At 40.1% G+C, this 19,061-nt stretch overlaps 1 protein-coding gene across 2 annotated transcripts in view; it reads left to right on the plus strand.

Moving 5' to 3' along the window:
- Positions 1-3,934: 3,934 nt before the first annotated feature.
- The window catches only part of USP3 (ubiquitin specific peptidase 3), a 45,310-nt gene continuing 30,183 nt past the window's right edge, over positions 3,935-19,061 (plus strand). The window contains exon 1 of one of the 2 annotated variants that reach the window (XM_074155661.1): positions 3,935-4,167. In XM_074155661.1, the coding sequence (XP_074011762.1) occupies positions 4,077-4,167 (91 nt within the window). In that variant the 5' untranslated portion in view covers positions 3,935-4,076. The remainder of the gene's footprint in view (positions 4,168-19,061) is intronic. The other variant, XM_074155662.1, reaches the window with a different exon arrangement.

The following is a 19,061-nucleotide window of genomic DNA, read 5'->3' on the forward strand; positions in this document are numbered from 1 at the left end:
TGTTCCTTTAGTGATTTTGAAGGAAGCCAAGATCATGTGGAAAATTCTGCTACTGCATCATTAGGCCATATCATAATACATACACAGGGGAGGCAAGTTAATATTTTCAAATATTTAAAACCACAGATTTTATTTCTGAGATACACAACATAACTAAAGAACCCTCCAGGCAAACTTCCCCACTGTAAATTGTTAGTATCTATGCAAGATACCAATTCAGGGCTCTTGATGGAGTCTGTAGCATAGATGGATGTCTACATATATCCCACAAGAGGATGTTGTGTGGAATCTCTCTGTTGTACTAGACACAATGATGGGTTATATTGAATAGAAATTTCTAACTTCTAATGCTGGTTCGTAGGCTCCTGTTTTGCACTGATCACACCCATTATAAGCATACCAGTAGGATTTATCTTAGCTGTCGTCTAAATTACTCTGATCTGAGGAAGGATGGGAGCAAGAGATGGGACTCCAGTTCCAAATCAAGTGATTTGTACTCAAGGAATCTTACTGAAAAAGCAAATTGAAAAGGAAAATTACACCAAGAGCTTCTATTCCAGTTTTGCTCTGCATTCATCATGTCTCACTGCAAGCCACTTAAAACTACCCTTGTCATAGTAGTGCTTTTGAGATCCAAGTGCTCATAGACTTGCGTTATTGATCAATTATTTTTCAGTAGGCAAAGAGGCTGCATTACAAATATACTTACTGCTCTTCTAAATTGTCCTTATGCATCTTCACATATGTGATAACTGCTTTGCATTGTGACTCCCTAACAGATTCAATCATCCTTACTTAAGTATTTATCTTGGCAACCAGATAAAAAATGTAAAGGCTGCCACACTGCTGTGGGCATGAGAACTAAACCAAAAAAACCCATGCAAATATTTGGGCAAAATTACACTGTTTAAAGAGTTTTGCTGAATGGCTGTCAACCCACAAATGAAAGGAGGAATAAAACTCTTGTTACTATCTTGCAAAGGAACAAAGTGTCACAGTGTGGATGGTTTTGGCTCCTAAACATGAAACATGAGGGATGGCAGATGAAGGGCCTATCTTGATAAGCTGATGCCTTTTTATTCAGTAGTTTTTCACAGCTAAATGCTCCCCAGAGAAGTTATAACTGGTGCCTGTCATTGTAGGAAGTGCTGTGCTTAGCAGAGTTAGGCAGTCCCTCCCAGCCTCCTTGCAATTCCGAGCACCTTTTGTTCTTCTGTTCCAGGGATCTTAATAACTACACAGCAGGGGAGAAAGGACATTTTTCTTTGTGCATAATATTGCAAGTTGAATAGTCGCGTCTTAAAATAAAGGTAATAGATGATGGTCAAAGGCCTCTTAAACCAAAGTAATGTGGTTTTTTTTTTCTTTGAGAAGTCTTTAAGTTTGCAGCCTTCTGGAATGAAAAGAGGAACTCTAAGAGAAAGCAGTAAATAGGCCTTATATCTCTAGACATTTTTGAAGATGTCTTTCTTCCATAGTCTGCTATGTTCATTACAGTTTGCTGCAATGGGTCATGCCTTTCTTCTCTTAAAGACGCTACTAGCCCTCCACCCCCACCACCACCACCCCCAGCCCAAAATTGTAACACTCTTATCCACTACCCCATTCAGACTGTAATTCTGTTTAATCCATGAGGGGCTTGGGGAAACAAGATGACCCTGTCCTATTGATTCTTACCTCATACTTGGATCTGTGAGTATCTTGCCAGAAGATACTCTTCCAACATGGCTATGCTTATAAAAGTGGTTCTAATGTAAGGTATCATAGCTCTAGTGGTTTCAGTGCATCACCTTTAGTGGAGATGTAATAGTTCATACAGGAGGGGTTCAGCTCCAGTGACTGTGTGAGGCCATACTGCTCTTTTGAGACAGGCCCTGGTTTTGTTTACTTAGCAAAGGAGTTGGTTTTCCTCTCCAGGTATATTATACCAACTGTAAAGTCATGAATGCGAGTGCTAAAATACAAATAGGTAATTAGAAGTATTTAAACATGTTTATTTTACCATATTTAATCCTTATTAACCAGTTCTTTGCTTCTGAAAGACTAAGTAAACTGCTAACGTAATCCACACAGTGAGGTAAGAACTGGTTGTTTTGGTTAAACTCTGGTTGCAAAATACTACTGAGAGAAGGCGGAGTGACGCTGCTGGGGAGGGGCAAAGAGAAGGGCAGATCCAACTGAGGTTTCTTTCTCGTTGTTTGTGTGCAAGGGTGGGTGGGGCATGACGAGAATTAAACGCATGCATTGGTTAGAAAAGACAGAAAGCAACTGCAGTCAAACTGCTGCTTTAATTTAATTTATGTCTTCATTATAGATTGTGGCAGAGGGTGGAGAGAAAACAAAAGGACCCCTTGGCTAATATATAAACGTGCTGACATGTCCACCTCTTTGCTCCTTAAACTTGTACAAATAATTCTTTGCTGTATATCAAAGTTGTGTTGTATGAAACAATCTTTAAAATTCTGTCCTCCCAATTCACTTTTGCTCTATTTATACGATATTTATTAGAAGACTATAGAAATACATGCCTTCTGCAGAACCTGTAAAATATATGCTGGGAACGTTACTTAGCTGATGGATCAAATGAGACAGTTTTGAAGGACAGTTTTGAGACATGTGAGGAAGTTCCATGGTTTTGTGTCAAGATAACATTGCAGCCATTTAATTCACAGTTTGATATCTATGAACTAATTCTGCTTCTAACTACACAGCTAGAAATACAAACTAACTCCACTGAGCGTAGTCAAAGTAGTTTCTAATGCTGTGGAAAATTGGATCTTTCATGCTCTGAATTTCCCCCCATTGTGTGAACACGGTGAAAAAGAACAAAGAGGGTAAAGAACAATGTTCTACCAAGGAGATTTGTGACCACCATGACATCTTTGATATGAATATTTAAGGTGTCTCATCTGAAAATACATACAAAACTGTCGGTTTCTAAGATAATCTTCTAAGAAATAGTGCTGTGCCATGTAAAATACATTGAGATAGATGCTTTTTGTGTCTGTATGCAGGTCACACAACAGGCAAAACCAGTGACAAAATTCTATTTCTCACATTAGTTAGGGCAAGAGAAAACGTCTAAACCTCCTAATATGCAGGAGGAGTGACAGTTCCTTAGATTAAAAAAAATCCCCACTTTTTCAGGTATTACGGTGGTGGACTTTATTTGCTACATTTGAAAAAGGAAGTGAGTATATTCAGTAGAATTTTGTATTGATTCAGGGTAAGCATGCAGATTGCTGAGCCACGGAACTGTTATTCTGCACTGTCTGGAAAAGCTGTTAACTCAACATCTGTACTTTTATTACTACTTAACTTAAATGTTACAGTTGTAGAACGATAAGCTCGGTAACAAGCTAAATCTGAGGCGAGGTAACTCTTTTAAAAAAAAGGTGTGAGGCGAAGATATTTGCAAATAATCAGCAGAGACGAAGGATGACTTCTCGTCTGCAGGAAGAGGTTAAACCAGGGCGCTTTTGAAGACAAGACCTCACTGGGGCAGTGGATCTCACGGAACGGAAGGCCCGAATGCAGTGTCTGCCTCACCACACAGGAATTTCATGGGGCCTCCCCTCAGACGCACAGTTCTATCGCCTTTTTGTGAGCGGAGCCCGGGCGGCAGGCGGTGATTCACGGAGCTCGGGCCTGGCACCGCGCTCGGGTGCGGAAACCCGCGGCGGAGAGTTTGGGAGACGGGAGGGACGGAGCCCCGCGGGGCCCTCTGTCCTTGCCCGGGCCGCCGCACGGCCCCTCAGCCGCTTCCCGCCCGCGCCTCCCCTCACTTTCCTCAGCCGCGGGCCGGCCCTGCCGGAGCGGGGTCCTCCCTCCTCCCCGCAGCGGGAAGCGGCGGCGGCAGCGCGGAAAGCCCGGCGGGCGGAGCGGCGGACGGGAGGCCGGCTCCTCGGAAAGCCCGGCGGTGCGCCGGGGAGGCGGGGTGAGGGAGCCGCTGGGGCGCGGCTGCCCGCAAAGCCCGGCGCGCGGATCCGCGAGGCTGGCCCTAAGATGGCTGTTGTGCGCGGGGCGCCGTTGCTGTAGCGCCGTGAGGAGCCGCCCGCCCCGCCGCCTCGCCCGCCATGGAGTGCCCGCACCTCGGCTCCAGCGTCTGCATCGCGCCCGACTCGGCCAAGTTCCCGCAGGGCTCGCCCTCCTCCTGGTGCTGCAGCGGTGAGTGCGCCCGCCGCGGCCTAGGCTGCGCCGGCCCTCGCGGCCTGAGGTGGCCCGGCCGCCCCGCGGCCCTGGCGAGTAGGGAGGGCTCCTCTCGCCGCTGCCGGCCGCTCCTTTGTTCCCCGTGGCTGGCGCAGGCCTCGCCGCCCCTCGCCGGGAGGGCCTAGGGGCACGGCCCCCCACCCCGCCGGGGCCGCCCCGCTGGCGTTTTAGGGGATGGTGGGGGGTGCCGCCGCTCTGTGCCTTCCACCCCTTCCGCGCCCTGCGGAGGAGCCCCGGAGCGGCCGCCACATGTCTCGGCGGGGCGGGGGGACGACAGCCCCCGCTCTGCCCCGGCCTTGCCTGGCGGCCCGCCGGCCCGGGGCGGGCAGCAGACTTTGTCTCCGCCGGGGGCCGGCGCCCCCCGCCCCGCCGGGCGCGGAGGAATGCGAGATCGCGGCTCCTTTTGTCTGCCTGAGGAGCTGCGTGCTCAGCCCTGCCCAGGGGAAGCCTGGCCGCGGCGTGAGGAGAGGAACCGGTGGCTGCTATAGGGTCAGCGTGTTCTTTAAATCAGTCTGAGATTACTTTTTTACTTTTTTTTTTTTTTTTTAATATACATTTTTGAAAGGACTTTAGGGAATGGTTTTAATTGGATTGCTTTGGGCCCCCCCTCCAATCCGAGGAGCAGCCCGGTGAAGGTCTGGGGGATCCTGGAGTCACGCTCACCTACTCGGCTGTGTGGGGCGGTAGGACTGTGGAGGTTGTCTTTTTTTTAGTACTTTGCTCGCTGATTTAGTAATGCAAATTACCGTCTTTGAAACGTATCCTGTCTTCAGTACTGTTCGTCGCGTAATCTTGTTTGTTCAGGGGCTTTCCTGGTAAAGGTGCCGTGTCCAAGGTGTTTTAAATTTAGCTTTCTAATAGATCATTGCTCGCTTCTACACAGATAACCTCCGGCGATTGCTGTCATTTTTGGTACATGTTTTTGTTTGCTATAAGTGTAATGTGTTTAGTTCTGCTTGGTGTGAAAGTAGATGGAACGAAGTACCTTTAAGGTAGGAAGTAGGCCCCACTTGTTGTGCCTGGGGACACTGGAGAGAAAGCCTCACTCAGGAATGGCTGATCAGGGAGCAGTGAAATGCTAGATGTATTTTGAAGTGTTCTTTTTTTTTTTAAAGGAGCAGTAGTTGTCCTTTGTCTCGAAGTATCGGTGCTTTCGTGTGGGAAGGCTGCTGCTCAGTTGAGTTCTTCCCTTGATTGCAGTTTCCTGGAGCCAAGGTGTGGTAGTGCTGCTGCTTGCTTTGGCAAAACCAGTTATTTTACTTTTGATTTTAGAGGGAGTACACTTTACAGTGGAATAATGTGGAGAATGATTAAAAGGAAAGGAGGAGTACAGGAAAATCTGTTTTCCCTGATGTTTCTTCATGGAAAAAATATTGATGACAAGAAGTCTAACTCTAGGTCCATCTGTTATCTTTAAAGTATCAAAGTTAAGCAAAGTTGTCAACCAGAAGCATGTGGCAGTAGGGAACCACCCTTCAGAGAATTTTAAAATGATAAAATTGCCAAAACTAAAAATATATGCTCAGGTTTAAATATAATTTTGCAACTTCAGAAATTAGCCAGTCTACAGCTGTAGGACCCTGTTCGGCATGCTGCTTCTCAACAACGAAGTTCCAACGATTAGAACAAATTTTTCTTTGTTGTTCAGGGGTGTTCTTCCCAAACCAGCACTTAGAGAGAGAGCCAGTTGCTGCGCAATCAACTGATTTATTACAGCTGGGGGTCAGGAGGAAGGTGCTGGACGCTTTGGGGAACTGAATAGCTTGATGAAGATACTGTGTCTAGGGGAGGGTCTCTGTTTGCTACGCTTTTTTAGAAAATTAATATAATAAGTCATGCAGTACTCACACAGATAACTATTGAATTCTTAACAAGCGGCTGGAGAAAAAGGTAGGTACATTGAATTTAAAATATTCCAATGAACAAACAACAGGTTCTCGTTAATTCAAAGCAAATGAAAGTTGTTCTTTTTAAAAATGAATTCTGCGTTTCTACTAGTATGGTAAAATATAGAGCCTCCCTTTTCAGTTCCAGCTAGTAATATGTGCTTAGTGTTACATTAACTTCCTAATGGTGTATATATTGGGTATTGTCTTCTTCTTATTTGTCCTGGTTTTAGTGAGATTAATTTTTTGAAGGTATGTAGTACTGGTTTCTGTCAATTCACATTAAATACCATTTCTGATTTGCTGGTGTTGCTGCAACTTGGTAATATAAAATTAAACAGAGAAAATGCCATGCATAAGTTAATATCTTGTCAAAACTTAAGACATTTTCTATTGCTTTTGATGCTGTTTTCTAAGGTTCTTTGGGCTTAGTTCTTTTTGTTGGTCATGTTACCTCAGTTGGAGGAAAATACTTAGAAGGTAATTTTCTGCAGTTTGTAATAATAAGGCATCTCCCATCAAGCACGTTGTCTTAAAACGACTCACAACTTGTCGTCAGTCCTGTTCGGAGTTGCTGCTGACCTTTCCAGAAAAGGAGAGTAAGTGAAGATACTGATACAGGAAGCTTGCTGGCGGCCACGTGACCTGCTAGTGATAGCAAAACATTGCAGAATAGGTTGGAGAGCGAGTTCTTAGTTCAGACTGCCAGTTGCTATTTTTATCATTATCTTGAGTTTCTGTGATTGGAAGAGCTGGAATTGTCATGCTGACCGAGTGACATGTAGTGGTGAACTACTTTTTCCTCGCCCCTCCACAAAAACTCTCCTGATTGCAACAATAACTTCACAAGGTAATATGGAGGCACTTCTGAATATTGTTATTTGGTATTGAATATTGTGTCATTGTATAATAGAGGGGTGTTGCATTTGACACTGATGTTTGGGAGGTGGCTTTACTGGAGTTAGGAAATAGATTAGAGGAGCATGTGCATCAATCAATCTTTTGGCCTAAATCAATTCCCCTTGAAGCTACCTGACAGAGTAGTTGTGGGGGCCTTGTGATGAGGGAAGACTTAAAAAAGCAGTAAGAGGAAGCATTGACAACAAGTGCATTGATCCAAATAGGAGCGGTTTTGCTTCAAATTCAAGAGTAATGGTGTATGTTCATTTTTATGTGTTTCTATAATGTCTGTTATGTTACTATTGTGTAGTTTGGAAGTCTGAGAGTTTAAGCACTCCTGTTTAGAAAATGGCATGCTTTCCCCTGAGTATTTAACCTGGCCAAGCGTGCTCTGTACAGTAAGTGATGCAGAAAACAGCGTGCATTTTCTTTGAGGAGCTTTAAGATTGTCAAAAGAGAGCACAGAATGCCTTTTTGCAGATCCAGAGGCAGTTTGTTGTTGTTGTAATTGGGCATTCAAGAGGAGAGGAGATGAATATATATAAAGTAGAAATTGTACAGAAACTGAAAATGGCTTTTAATCAGTGCTGTCATGTGAAACACTGCATGCAGATGTCTGCTAATTCCAATTGGAGTGCAGTCTTTCCATGCACTTTAATTTCTGAAACTTCTGCTGAAGTTGGAAGCAGAGTAGCTGGAGGCGTTGGCAAGACTGCAAAGTGTCACAGACTGAATCAGTTGAATTTGTATGGTGTGCCACACCTTCAGCACTGTTGTGCAAATCATGCAATTATGAAAAGTACTCTGGAACAGCTCAGATGTGGTATTTCTCAACAACTTTTCATAGAGTCATGAAACCACAGGGAGCCATGCCTCACCTAAGTGAGATTGCAGTCTTCTAAGCACACCTGTGCAAGTCTGAAGAATTTTTCCAACTTTTTTTTTTCTGCGTGGTTAAGGATTCATTAGTTCTCACTGGACTCATTGATCATTCAATGTAGAATTTGAAGTTCTTTCTTTAGAAGAGCAACTGCAGACAGATAGGATTGTGTCTGCTGAAACAGATACTTGGTGATTCATTTATTTTTTTTAAAGGGGAATTGTACTTCTGAAGTATGCTTAAAACTTGCTTTTCAGATTGCTGCCAGTTGAATACATTTTTTTTCTTAACATAATTTTGTTAGATATTGAAGAGCAATTCTGGCTGTAAACTGGTATTTCCTGCTAAAGCTAAATATATTTGCCTGCCGTCTGTTTCTTGCATTCTAATTTCTGTTGAATAAGAGCTGTAATTTCACAGTTGGTCAGAAACATACATTGTAGCATTTGAAAATGACACTGGGACCATAAAAAGTACAGAGGAGAGCTATCACAAGGAAGCTGTGTAAAGGCCAGTGAACGATGATTTTGGTAGAAATCCACATGCTGAATTAATGACATTTTTTCTGTGTTTGAAGTAATTTACTACTTTACTTGGTAAATTCAGTTAGTTCAGAATAACCTTGAATATCACTGAATGCTTTATTTGTATGTGAGAGCAAATGTTTTGGGCCAAGTAGGAGAAATTTCCAGAACATGACTGTACTGGGTCAGACTGATTTTGATTTTGTTGTTTGCCCTCTTCCCCCCAAATCAGTCAGGGGTTTTTTTTGTTTGTTTTTGTTTTTTCCCCTCAGTTAAATCAGTTACACTGTTCTCTTTTCATTGGGGTAGGTAACAGCATTCTGCCACACTGTGTTTTTTGGCGTTGGACTGTTGCAGTCAGCGCCAAAAAAAATACACTGTAAAAGCTCAGGTACACAGACTTTAACTGTCTTGGCTTTCCTTTTCATCTCAGCTCCTCGTTAGTGTTTCTTCTCCATCTCCATGAGTTATTTGTCTCTCCTTTCGCTTTTTTCCTTTTTATTACTAGAGTTCATCATTTCCTCTTTGCTTCCATTCTCACTAGAATACAGGAGAAGGAGAGAGAACTCACTGAAACTGCAGAGGGGTAGATAGGACCTTCTTCCTGTGAAAAACTGTTCAGCCAGCTGCATGTAGACTGGGGGTAAGTTTATGGACAGTGTGTGGACCTGATGGTCTGTATGTGTGAGGGTTATTTGTCACATATCTGGAAAATGAATTTGGCCTGGAAATGATCAGATTTATTCTGAAATTTAAATGACAAAATAAGTATGTAAAAAAATTTACCTTTTCTTAATCAGTCACTTAAATTTAATTTCAAAGTTGGGTAGTCTTTCACTTATTTCATCGCAGGAATGGTTGTTAGAACCTATAAAGTCTGTAGAGTTACCATCTCTTTAAATTCATTCCCTGGCTGTCTCTTTAAGTAAAGCTTGTTAGATCTGGGTTTTTTCTAGACTCAGTCCTGTTTTCCTTAAAAGTGTTAATTTTTTTTTTCCCATTTGAATCAGTTACTGATATTTGAGCCTACCATGGGGGCAGTCATTATCTTTGCATGTGTGATATAGTGCTTTGGAACTGATTCTATTAGAAGATGCAGCTTATTGAGGTGGGATAAGGGTCTAAATTTCAGTCTCATAAACTAGACCTAATTTTCCTTTTAATTACAAAAAAGGCGAGTCCTTGTTTTCAAATACTTGGTATGTTTTAGAAGTCAAGAAACTGAAATGGATGGTGATTAATGTTTTCTAGTTTTTTTGTTCGTGGTTTTTTTTTTCAAAAATTTGTTTATACTCTTTACTCAACAAAATTACAATCCACCACAAAACTTGAAGGTTAGCTGAGGAAAGAGACTGCTTCAGAGGAAAGTAGTAGTCAGGCATTGAATACATTGCCTTTGTTTCAAAACTAGATCTAATCTTCATGATGATTTTGAAGATAAATTTTTAAGGACAAATTTTACTACTGACTGTTCCAAAGTATTTCATGATCTAACTAAAAATCAGTGTTTTGAAATGACTTTTCAAAGTGTACCATGCAGTAAGGAGAGAATAGTCTGAGGCATTGTGGAAGTGGGATATATAAGGCACACACAAGTGTGTAGGAGAGGGACTCCTGTGCATGGCAGACTCTTGATTTATCCACAGATTAGTGCAAATCTCATTACAGCTGGTTTAAATGTAAGCAGGATAATAATTTTCACTGCCTTTCCCAAGTCCTTCAAGACGTGCAGGTGTGATCAATGCATTATTCTTATTCTGTTTTTCTGATCGTTGCAAGGTGCTAAGGCTGATAGAGTTAGACTAGTTAATTTTTTTTGTCACATCTGTGTCTGAGGTTCATGGAGTGAAAGTTTCAGACCCAGTGTCTGGAATTAAATTAAACTTTGAGCCATTTCTCGTTTGATCAGTGCCACTCACTTCATTTAGTAATCTGTTCATGCTCTGCTTTCTGTTTTAACAAACATTCATTACCTAGGTAAAAAGTGGTTAAAGGCCATTAATTAAAATAGTCCATGGAGGTTAGAAAGTGCAACATAATCAGAAGTTTAGGTCTGAAAACTAGATAAGGCTTTTCCAATTTTTATTTTGAGATTACTGGAGAAAACAGTTTTTACTGTGGAGTGAATTACAGTAATATCTGACAAAATATTCATTGCTTTGTAGTGTCCTTGTTACGGGAGCAGTGTAAGTTTTTGTGTCTTTAAAGATTAATTTCCTTGATTATAAGAGGGTGTTTTAAACTGTACATGACACTGATCATTCGGCAGTCTTAACTGGTATGTCAAAACAGTCCCGTGGTGGTTGGATGTTTTTTTCTCCCTTTGGAATATCTTGCATAATTTTGGATCTTGTAAATGTAGTTATGAAATTTCTTTGACAGATTTTTTACCCATTTGAATCTAATCACAATACCCAAAGGCAGCCTCGCAAAATAAGGTAATTCTTCTGGAAGTTAGCCCTCCTGCCCCCCAAATTGCAAGCAGACAGCTTTCTAACTTTCAAGTGACGTGCTACTATCAGGCTTGGAGGTAGGAGCTCCTTATCAACACCAAACGGCAGATACTGTTTTTTCAAGGTAGTTCATAGGTACATCATTTAGGATTCTTTGTGAACGTGAGCATCTGCTTGTCCATGTCAAGATACAGGTGCATTTTCTCAAGATAGCCAAGGCCCCTTTTAAAACTTCTTTTTTTAACCTTTGCTTCGTAAGGTTTTCATTTGGTGATGTTTTCGTCCACTGAGAATTTGATTTCTTTCTTTTTTGTTCCCAGGGATGGTTAATAATGTGTCTTTTGCTTAGTATTGTGAAAGTAGGAGTGAAGTAGTGGGGACTACAAATGAGTAAATTAATTACTAGGTTTTTATAAAGAAAGCAAGAAGCCTTCTTGCTGCTTTTCCCCCTTTTCCCTCCTATTGCCAGCTTCAATGTTTTGACCTGAGATTGATTGCTAACTGACTCAAGGAGATTCCTTTCCTTAAGCATTTAAAAATTACATTACATTGTTGGCTTTGCTGTGCTTTTTCTGGCTGCTGTCTAAAAATGAGTATTTGTGTGTCTCGCTCTAACATAAAGATTGAATAACTTTTTTTTTCTTAGCATGCTACTACTATAATGAGGAACAATATTGGTGAGGGCTAGAAATCATTTAATTTTAAAATATATAAGTATAGATGTATGTGCATGTATTTAAATTTGGATACTAATTGGTTATCAAAGTAGTCAAACCACTAGAAATTGTATTTTAGGATACAAAGGAGAAATAGATCAATAACTTTTTAAAAATGCTTTTGGCCATGGTTGGTCAGTAAAATAAGCCCACTATTGATGTATTTACTTCTTTGTCTCTCTCTCTTTTTTTTTTTCTTTTTAAAGTAATGCGTGTCTTCTCACTGTTGCTTTCAGGTAGGATGTGGTTCATGTGGTATATGCAGGAAGATCAACTGCTGACATTTCTTGACCTAAAGTTTGACTTGACTTGTAGAAAGACTAAATTACCAAAAAATACGGCACTACTGTAGCCTGAGCGCTAAACTTCTATGTGTGTGACTGGTAGTGCTAAGTGACCTTATTTCTTTACCATAACAAAAGAAGCAGCACAGCATACTCTATGTCTTTTTGTATATTGCTGCTATAGGTGATCTGACTTTGGGTTTGCACCTTCTCCCCCTACCCCCCAGTTTGTTTAACCACTTCCTCAGGAATTGACATCTCTGTTTGCACTGGTTGAAAGAAGTTTTCCTTACCTACCTGTCCACTTTTCCACTACTGGATTAAGAATATAGGCAGATTAAAAAGCATGCATTTTTTAACTTCCAAGTTTTTCAATGTGGAATTCTGATTGTGTAATCAAAATACCAAACTGGAAGCCAATGTGGTTGAGCCTAACCAGAGAGGTGAATTACATGCAGATGAAGCTATCACAGTGTTCTCTGACAAATGTTCTTCAATGTTAGGAATGTGTTGGGGACTTCAATGACCTATTTATTGTATGAAAAATTGTCCACTTACCTGTGTTTTACATTCTTACTTAGTTGTTGTTTAGTATGTCTGAATTATATATAGGTTTCCATTGTAATAGGGTGATTCACTGTAACCATATGTGAAATTTCTTAAATGAGACTGAGCAATGCTTTTATTTAGTGACAGAAGAGGAAACCATGTATACTGTTATGCATGAGCACAAATAGTTGATTTCATAAGTTCACTCACTATTGCAAAATGGCTTATTATTTGTTTTCTCACTGAAAACTTAATCTTTTTGGTTTTGGCTGACAGATAATAGCAGAAGAAATAACTTTTTTTTTTCCATAGCTGTAAGGTGAGGGTAGCTTGTGTCTGTCTGTCTTTCTTTCTTTCTTTAAATGTTCTTCAGAGTCCATTTGAATTCTCTTACATTTGAATGTGATTTGAGTCAGGATAAGACTTGATACTGGTGAGATTTCTATTAATTGTGCATCTCTTTGTTATGAGGGTATGAAACACTGAAAGAATGGTTAACATTTTTGTATTGTTAGTAATGCTTACCAAGAAACTTGCTTCTTTGTAAATACTCTTGCTTTGATTTAGATGTAATTTAAATTTAATTTTTTTCTTATCTTTTTCTCTAGTATGTCAGTGTTATCTGATTTTTAAAACAAAACATTTTAAATAATATAATGAAAAATCATTTCCCCTTCTGTCTGCTTTCATTTTGACTAGAATGCTTTTTTCTAAAATAGGTAATAAAGATGTCTAACAAATGAAACTTATTTAAAATATTGTTAAATAGAGTATTTATTTTTCTAATATCAGTTTAGAACAAGTTTAGTCCATTTATGAACTTCTTGTAATGGGGCTGAAGGTAGGATAGAAAGAAGGCTTTTTGTGAAATTAAATTTGAAAACAAATGGTAATTCTCTTTAAACCTAAACAGTAAAACAGCTGGCTTGTAAGTAAGGTGTAGAACATGTCTCTAGTTTTCAAAGCCCATAACGTTCCTTTTTCCTGCATTCTCTTTCTAGAGTGGGGCTTTAGCCTACTCAAAGGTTTAAAAAAATTCTCTTGTAACATTTACTTCCTTTTTTCAGTCACCTGGTTTTCATTGCAGTTACTCATCTGGAATTGACTAGTTTTTAAAGTTCTTAAAATATAGAGCAGATACTTTTACCACATGTGTATACAGTTTAAACACACCACTCTCCCACCTTCTCTCCACCAAAAAAACCCCACCCCAAAACAAAAAAACCAACCCTAAACAAAAAAGACCACCCCACTAATCAGCAACCATAGACGTTTAGCTCAGTATTTATGTTCTAGAATTTACTCCTAGATTATAAAATAATGTTAACATTCTGCTTGGATTTAGTGTGCTTCTATGTATGTTAATGTCTGTTCTGTCTTATGATTTTACCAACATGTTAAGTTGAGATAATCATTTCCTTATTTTTGATTCCTCCTGAATGTAAACAGACAATAGTCAGATAACAAAGCTTGCATGTATGCTTGGAGAAACTGCCTTTTTAAATGCACAAAAGAATGCAAAGTCTAAGACTGGGAACATGATCCATTGTGTTAATACATGTGTAGTTAGTACTAAGTAACTTATATTGCCTGTTAGGAATTTTTACATGGTGACCTTAAAAGTACTGACTTGCCTTGGAGGATATATTTTTAGGCTGCTTTGATTCTGCTAATAAAGTATTTTTTCAGTGCCAGAGTGTCCAATTCTGCACATATCTAGATGTCCTGCAGTCTTGTCTGATGTTCTATGATGAGTAAGACTGATGAGAAGCTGTTTTATTTTATGTGCTGGTTTATAACCAGGTTTATGGGTGAGAAGGAAGAGTGCACGTGGCTCTATAACCTTGTGATTTGGACAGTTCATTGTAAGGAGAAAATCTTTGGTTCCACTCTCAATTCTAACAATTAAGTGTTCCATTTGGTGAATTTTGCATGTAGAATGCATGGATATTCATTGCTGCAGAAAGTGCAGCCTAGGTAAAAGCCATAAATGCTAGGCTTGGTGAAGGTCACGCGCTCTCTCTTCCTTTGTCTCACACTCCCCCTGAAAACATTGGGAAGTGGGAAGTGCCACCTTTTAACAGAAGGAAGTATCGGTTCTCCCTCAGCGCTTGGGAGTAGTCTGGAAGGAAGATCTCCCAGGGGTAGGAGGTGTGTACACTAAACCTGAGGCATTCGCATCTTGAATGAATGGGTATTGCGTGGAGAAAACCCCTCAGCTGATTTATTCAGTCTTTGCAGTCTTTTCAAATGTTTTTATTCATCCAGGGGGTGTTCCAGAGCTGTAAATTCCAGTGGGGGACAGAGCCTTTTTGCAAACCCAGCACGTAAGCCTAGATGAGGGACATCCAACACGTTTGTCTCCTTGCTATTTCTCATATACTAATAACTTCAGCAATTCACTCCTTAGAATACTGGCTTTCTCAGATGCCTGATACTTCTTGTGTATTGCATATGGGAATTTTGAGGTGTCACCTTAAAAGTTTTGTGTAGAGAGGTGAGTTTTGGGATGTCTTACCCTTGCCTGCAAGTAAAATGACATAAAGGACTAAGGCAGTAGGGCTAGTAGGCTCAGTTCTCATCTATGCTGATAAAATTCTTCTGGTAAATTAGTCGACCTCTCATTCTCCCTTTTTCAGTCTGTAAATAGGAAGTGGGCTCTCTAAGAAATACTCTGAATCCCATGACTGAAAAACTTTGCATTTGAGATGTTATTACAAAAGGGGTTTGCATAATTTTGGTTAAATGTTTGTGCGGAGTTTTGTATTCCCACCACTTGCGATTGCTTTTTGGGATTTCCTGCTACCAAAGCTTAATTAAACAGGGAACTGAGGGTTTGTTAGGTAAAATCAAGTTAAATGTATGGGAAAGGAAAAGTAAGTATTTCTCTAGACTACTTTAATGGTATTCTTGGTTTGGGTTTTTTTTGAGATACACACATATGTGTGTGTGTACGCACATGCATACATACAGCATGTGTATACGTCACACAAACAGTATGCTATACGTATGTAGCATATGTATGTGTTTGTCGCCAAGTGCTTCTGTTTGTGGGACAGTTTGCTCAGCACAGTATCAGTACACCAGAGCGGCCACAATGATGTAAATACTGCTCCTTGTGCAGGTGCTGAGCGGAGTAACAGTGGCCTTTCTCAGTTTAGCTTCTATCAGCATAGCTGACATATTATGTCAACGTAAACTGAACCAAAAAAGGTCACTTAAGCCAAAGATGTTTCTGTGCAGGTCATTATGTTATTGTAGTTTAACCATATAATTATACAAGTAAGACAGTAATGTTGGTACAGCTCCTTTTGAGAACAAAGTCTAGGCTGTTTTGGAAAGGCCATGGAGACTATTGGAAATAGTTTAATGACCCTGATCTTGTTTCCGTTCAATGTGCTCTTAACAGAAGGACCAAAATATTGCTCTTATTGTGCTGATATTTTGTGGGCTTTTCTTTACTGTTGTAATAAAGGACTATTTTAAAACTTGGATGTAAGCACAGTTGTGTAGTAGGTCTGGTCCCAGGTCACTTGTGCTCCTGTGACTAGCGAAGCCCCCGGTTTGCATTCATCACGTGGCTGCGCTGCTGCCGGAGCTCCGGTGACACTATCTTGCAGGTTTCTCAACTTGGCTGCTTTACAGAATCTGCTTCCTGTTTGTCTCCTCCTCTTCCTGCTGCTTTTTTCTTTTGCCAGTTTCTAAATTATGCAGTGTGCTATTTAAACAAAAGTATTAGTTTCACGGGTTGTTTGTATACTTTTACATAGTTGTAACTTTCCTGCAGTGGAAATCTGCAGCTTTGTTCTGTAAGGAAAACAGTGTTTGCCAGGAGCGTTCGTGTTTCACAAGACTGCACTTAGAGTCAGTTTTCAATAAGGAAAAAAAAAAGGTCAAGATTCAGAAGTACATATTTGAGTGATCATGAGAATAAGATGGGGTGGGGACCCTGCAATGAGAATGCCAAACTGATTAGCCATATCTTACTCATTCTACTTGGCGTAACTTGATGAACGTTACTTATCAGGATGGTTTACAGAAAGTGGAAGCTGGAGGGGGAGGGACATCTCTGAATGTTCCTATAATTATGTGTGAGTCTGTATGTAGTGGTGTTTGATTGTTTGCTCTGTTGGGGGTGGATTGATGCTCTTCGTTTACTGAGGGCTTTGTAGGTGTATAACAAATGAGTATTCAGATTTCACTTAAATCATTCGGTAAAAGTATTTCCCCTTCCAATCACATGACAAAAAATTATGTTTCTAAGCTTCTGAATAAACTGGTATTGATGTAAAATGGCAAACGACTTACTGCTTCAGACAACATTGCGGCATTGGAGGTTTGCTTTCCCTTTTCTTTTGTCATGTTAGTATCATCTTTGCCTGACCACCTGAAGCTATTCTAAAACTATAGCAAAGTGAGGCAGTTGATAAGCATTGCAGTAGCCACTTTAGTTCAAGCTGCGAAAGCAGCCAGTGTTCCTTAACCTGCATACTACTAAATAAGGTGTAACAGACACAGATAATTAAGGCTTTTTTAATATGGTTAAGATGTTTCTTGAACATAAATTTATTCCAAAGTAGGGGGTGCTAACATAGTGCATCCCTCCTCCTCTTTTTTCAAATAGCACTAAAAAAACCCAACCCCCAAATCCCTATTTGAATACTGGTTATTGAGAGAAGACATACCTACCTGTACAAATGGGTTTGAGAGTCTTTCCTCACGATTCTGTGTGTAACAGTCTGACTTGAAAGTCTTGAACGCCCGAGTCTCTTTTAAGGGCGGAGTTCCAGGGTGATGCAACTTGCTTTGGATTCAGAAGGGGTTTGCTATTGGTCTGTCTCTCTTGTTTCTGGTCTGCTTTTAAGCCTAGTGCCTTCATGTCAGTACCACGTCTAAAAGGAATAACATGCACTTTATTTACATATGAAGCCAAACTGTCTACCTTGAATTTAGATTTTAAGCAGTTCAGGGCAGTGACTGCACTTTTGCTGTGCATTCCATGGTGCCTGGTTAGAGTCCTGACTAATGCCTGAAGTTCCCGGCCTAATCTAATTTATTAAGTATCAGACAGTAACTGCTTCAAGATCTGAATTGAGGAATACCTGGAGAGCCAAGCTGTAATGCAGGTATCTATTGAGCCAACCTCAGAGAAATACAGAATGCAGTCTTCAGCAACCTTTAAAAAAAAAAATCAGTTGTGTAATCCTCTTAGAACAGAGCAACTGTAGGTCACAAATTTGATACTGGCTTCTGTGTTTAATCTCAGTGGGAGCCACTTCCATGTTATTTGAGTTCTTTGTGGGAGGAGATGTTTGTGCAGAAGATAAACTACGCATTTATAATGTGATGCAATTGGAGCAAAGTTCTTCCTAAAAGCTAAAGCAAACAAATGAGCCATCTTTTCCTCTTTGCCAATATGAAAAATGGAACATTTTAGTGGACGCTGTTTTTCTGGCATTATGCGGAGTTGGTGGACTTGTTTGCTGGCTTTATGCAGAACACTTAAACCTGGTGTGAACTCTGCAGAGTGAGCACTACGTCAGTATAATTTAACACTTGACAAGCAAGCAGTGCTAATGTTTAAAACACCTGAATGTGAAATTCTCATTGTCTGGTATATGGTGGAAAGTAAGAATAATAGTTTGCATCGTAATGCTTTGACCTACTGTTTAAGAAGCAGTTCTGTCCACAGATGATAACATAGTAAAAGCAAAAATGTTATTTCAAAGTGGGAGATTTCTTCTGAGATTTTAATGCTAGGAAGACTGTTTTGTGTTCCTGGCAAGGACAGTGTAGGGTGGTGGTTTGTTCATGCAGCACTTAATCTGTGTTTTAAGTGCATGAATGGTTTTGGCTTCTGTTTCCTTCTGGTTAATTTTTTACCTTTCAGTTTGTATAATTCAGGAAAATAACATTGTATCAGGTTAGACTGGTGGTGCATTTATCCTGTTTTTAACTGATGATGGCTTATTTAAGGTCTTCTGTTTGCTAGTGCCAAAAGTTGGTTTTCTCGATAACATTTTGGTCAAATTAGACAAACTTCTTCCACTTTTCTCACTTGAAATGTACACCAGAACAGCTCTACCTGGCTGTCTTCCATCTGTTCCAAGATACCATCACAGTTGTGGGAACCCATCAACTTTAGAAATAGGAGAATTTGGTTTTGGAAAACTAAAACGGGAAAACTGAGACGTGGGAAAATGTGTTTCTCAAGTAAAGTAATAATTGCAGCCATTGAAGAAAAGAATTCTGGAGTCTTTAGTAAAGTGTTTAAAGTTACTTCAAATAGTACTTCTGTGGAATGTGCTTGTTTCCAGTTAGTTTTAAACATTCCTTGGATTTGGCCTGCGAACTGAAATACAACAACTATTTATAAAAATGAATTCAAATCCAGAAAACAATTCTTCAAGAAGCAGTGTTAGCTAGCTTATTTTTCCATCTGATTTAAATTAAAAAGGCGGAATCTAATGTGGAAAAGTATATTAGCTCTTCTAAACAGCTGAGCTAGTCACTTCTCTCCTGATTAAAAATTGATCCCCTCCTTGCTTTTTCTTTTTAATTTTTAATTTGATAAAGAAACTTCTTTCACTTTTGTTAGCTTAGTTTTCTCTGATAGTCTTTGGTTTTAGCGGTGTGATATGAACCACAGTTTGTAGCTTG

Source organism: Numenius arquata, chromosome 11 (genome assembly GCF_964106895.1).
Source record: "Numenius arquata chromosome 11, bNumArq3.hap1.1, whole genome shotgun sequence".
NCBI lineage: Eukaryota > Metazoa > Chordata > Aves > Charadriiformes > Scolopacidae > Numenius > Numenius arquata.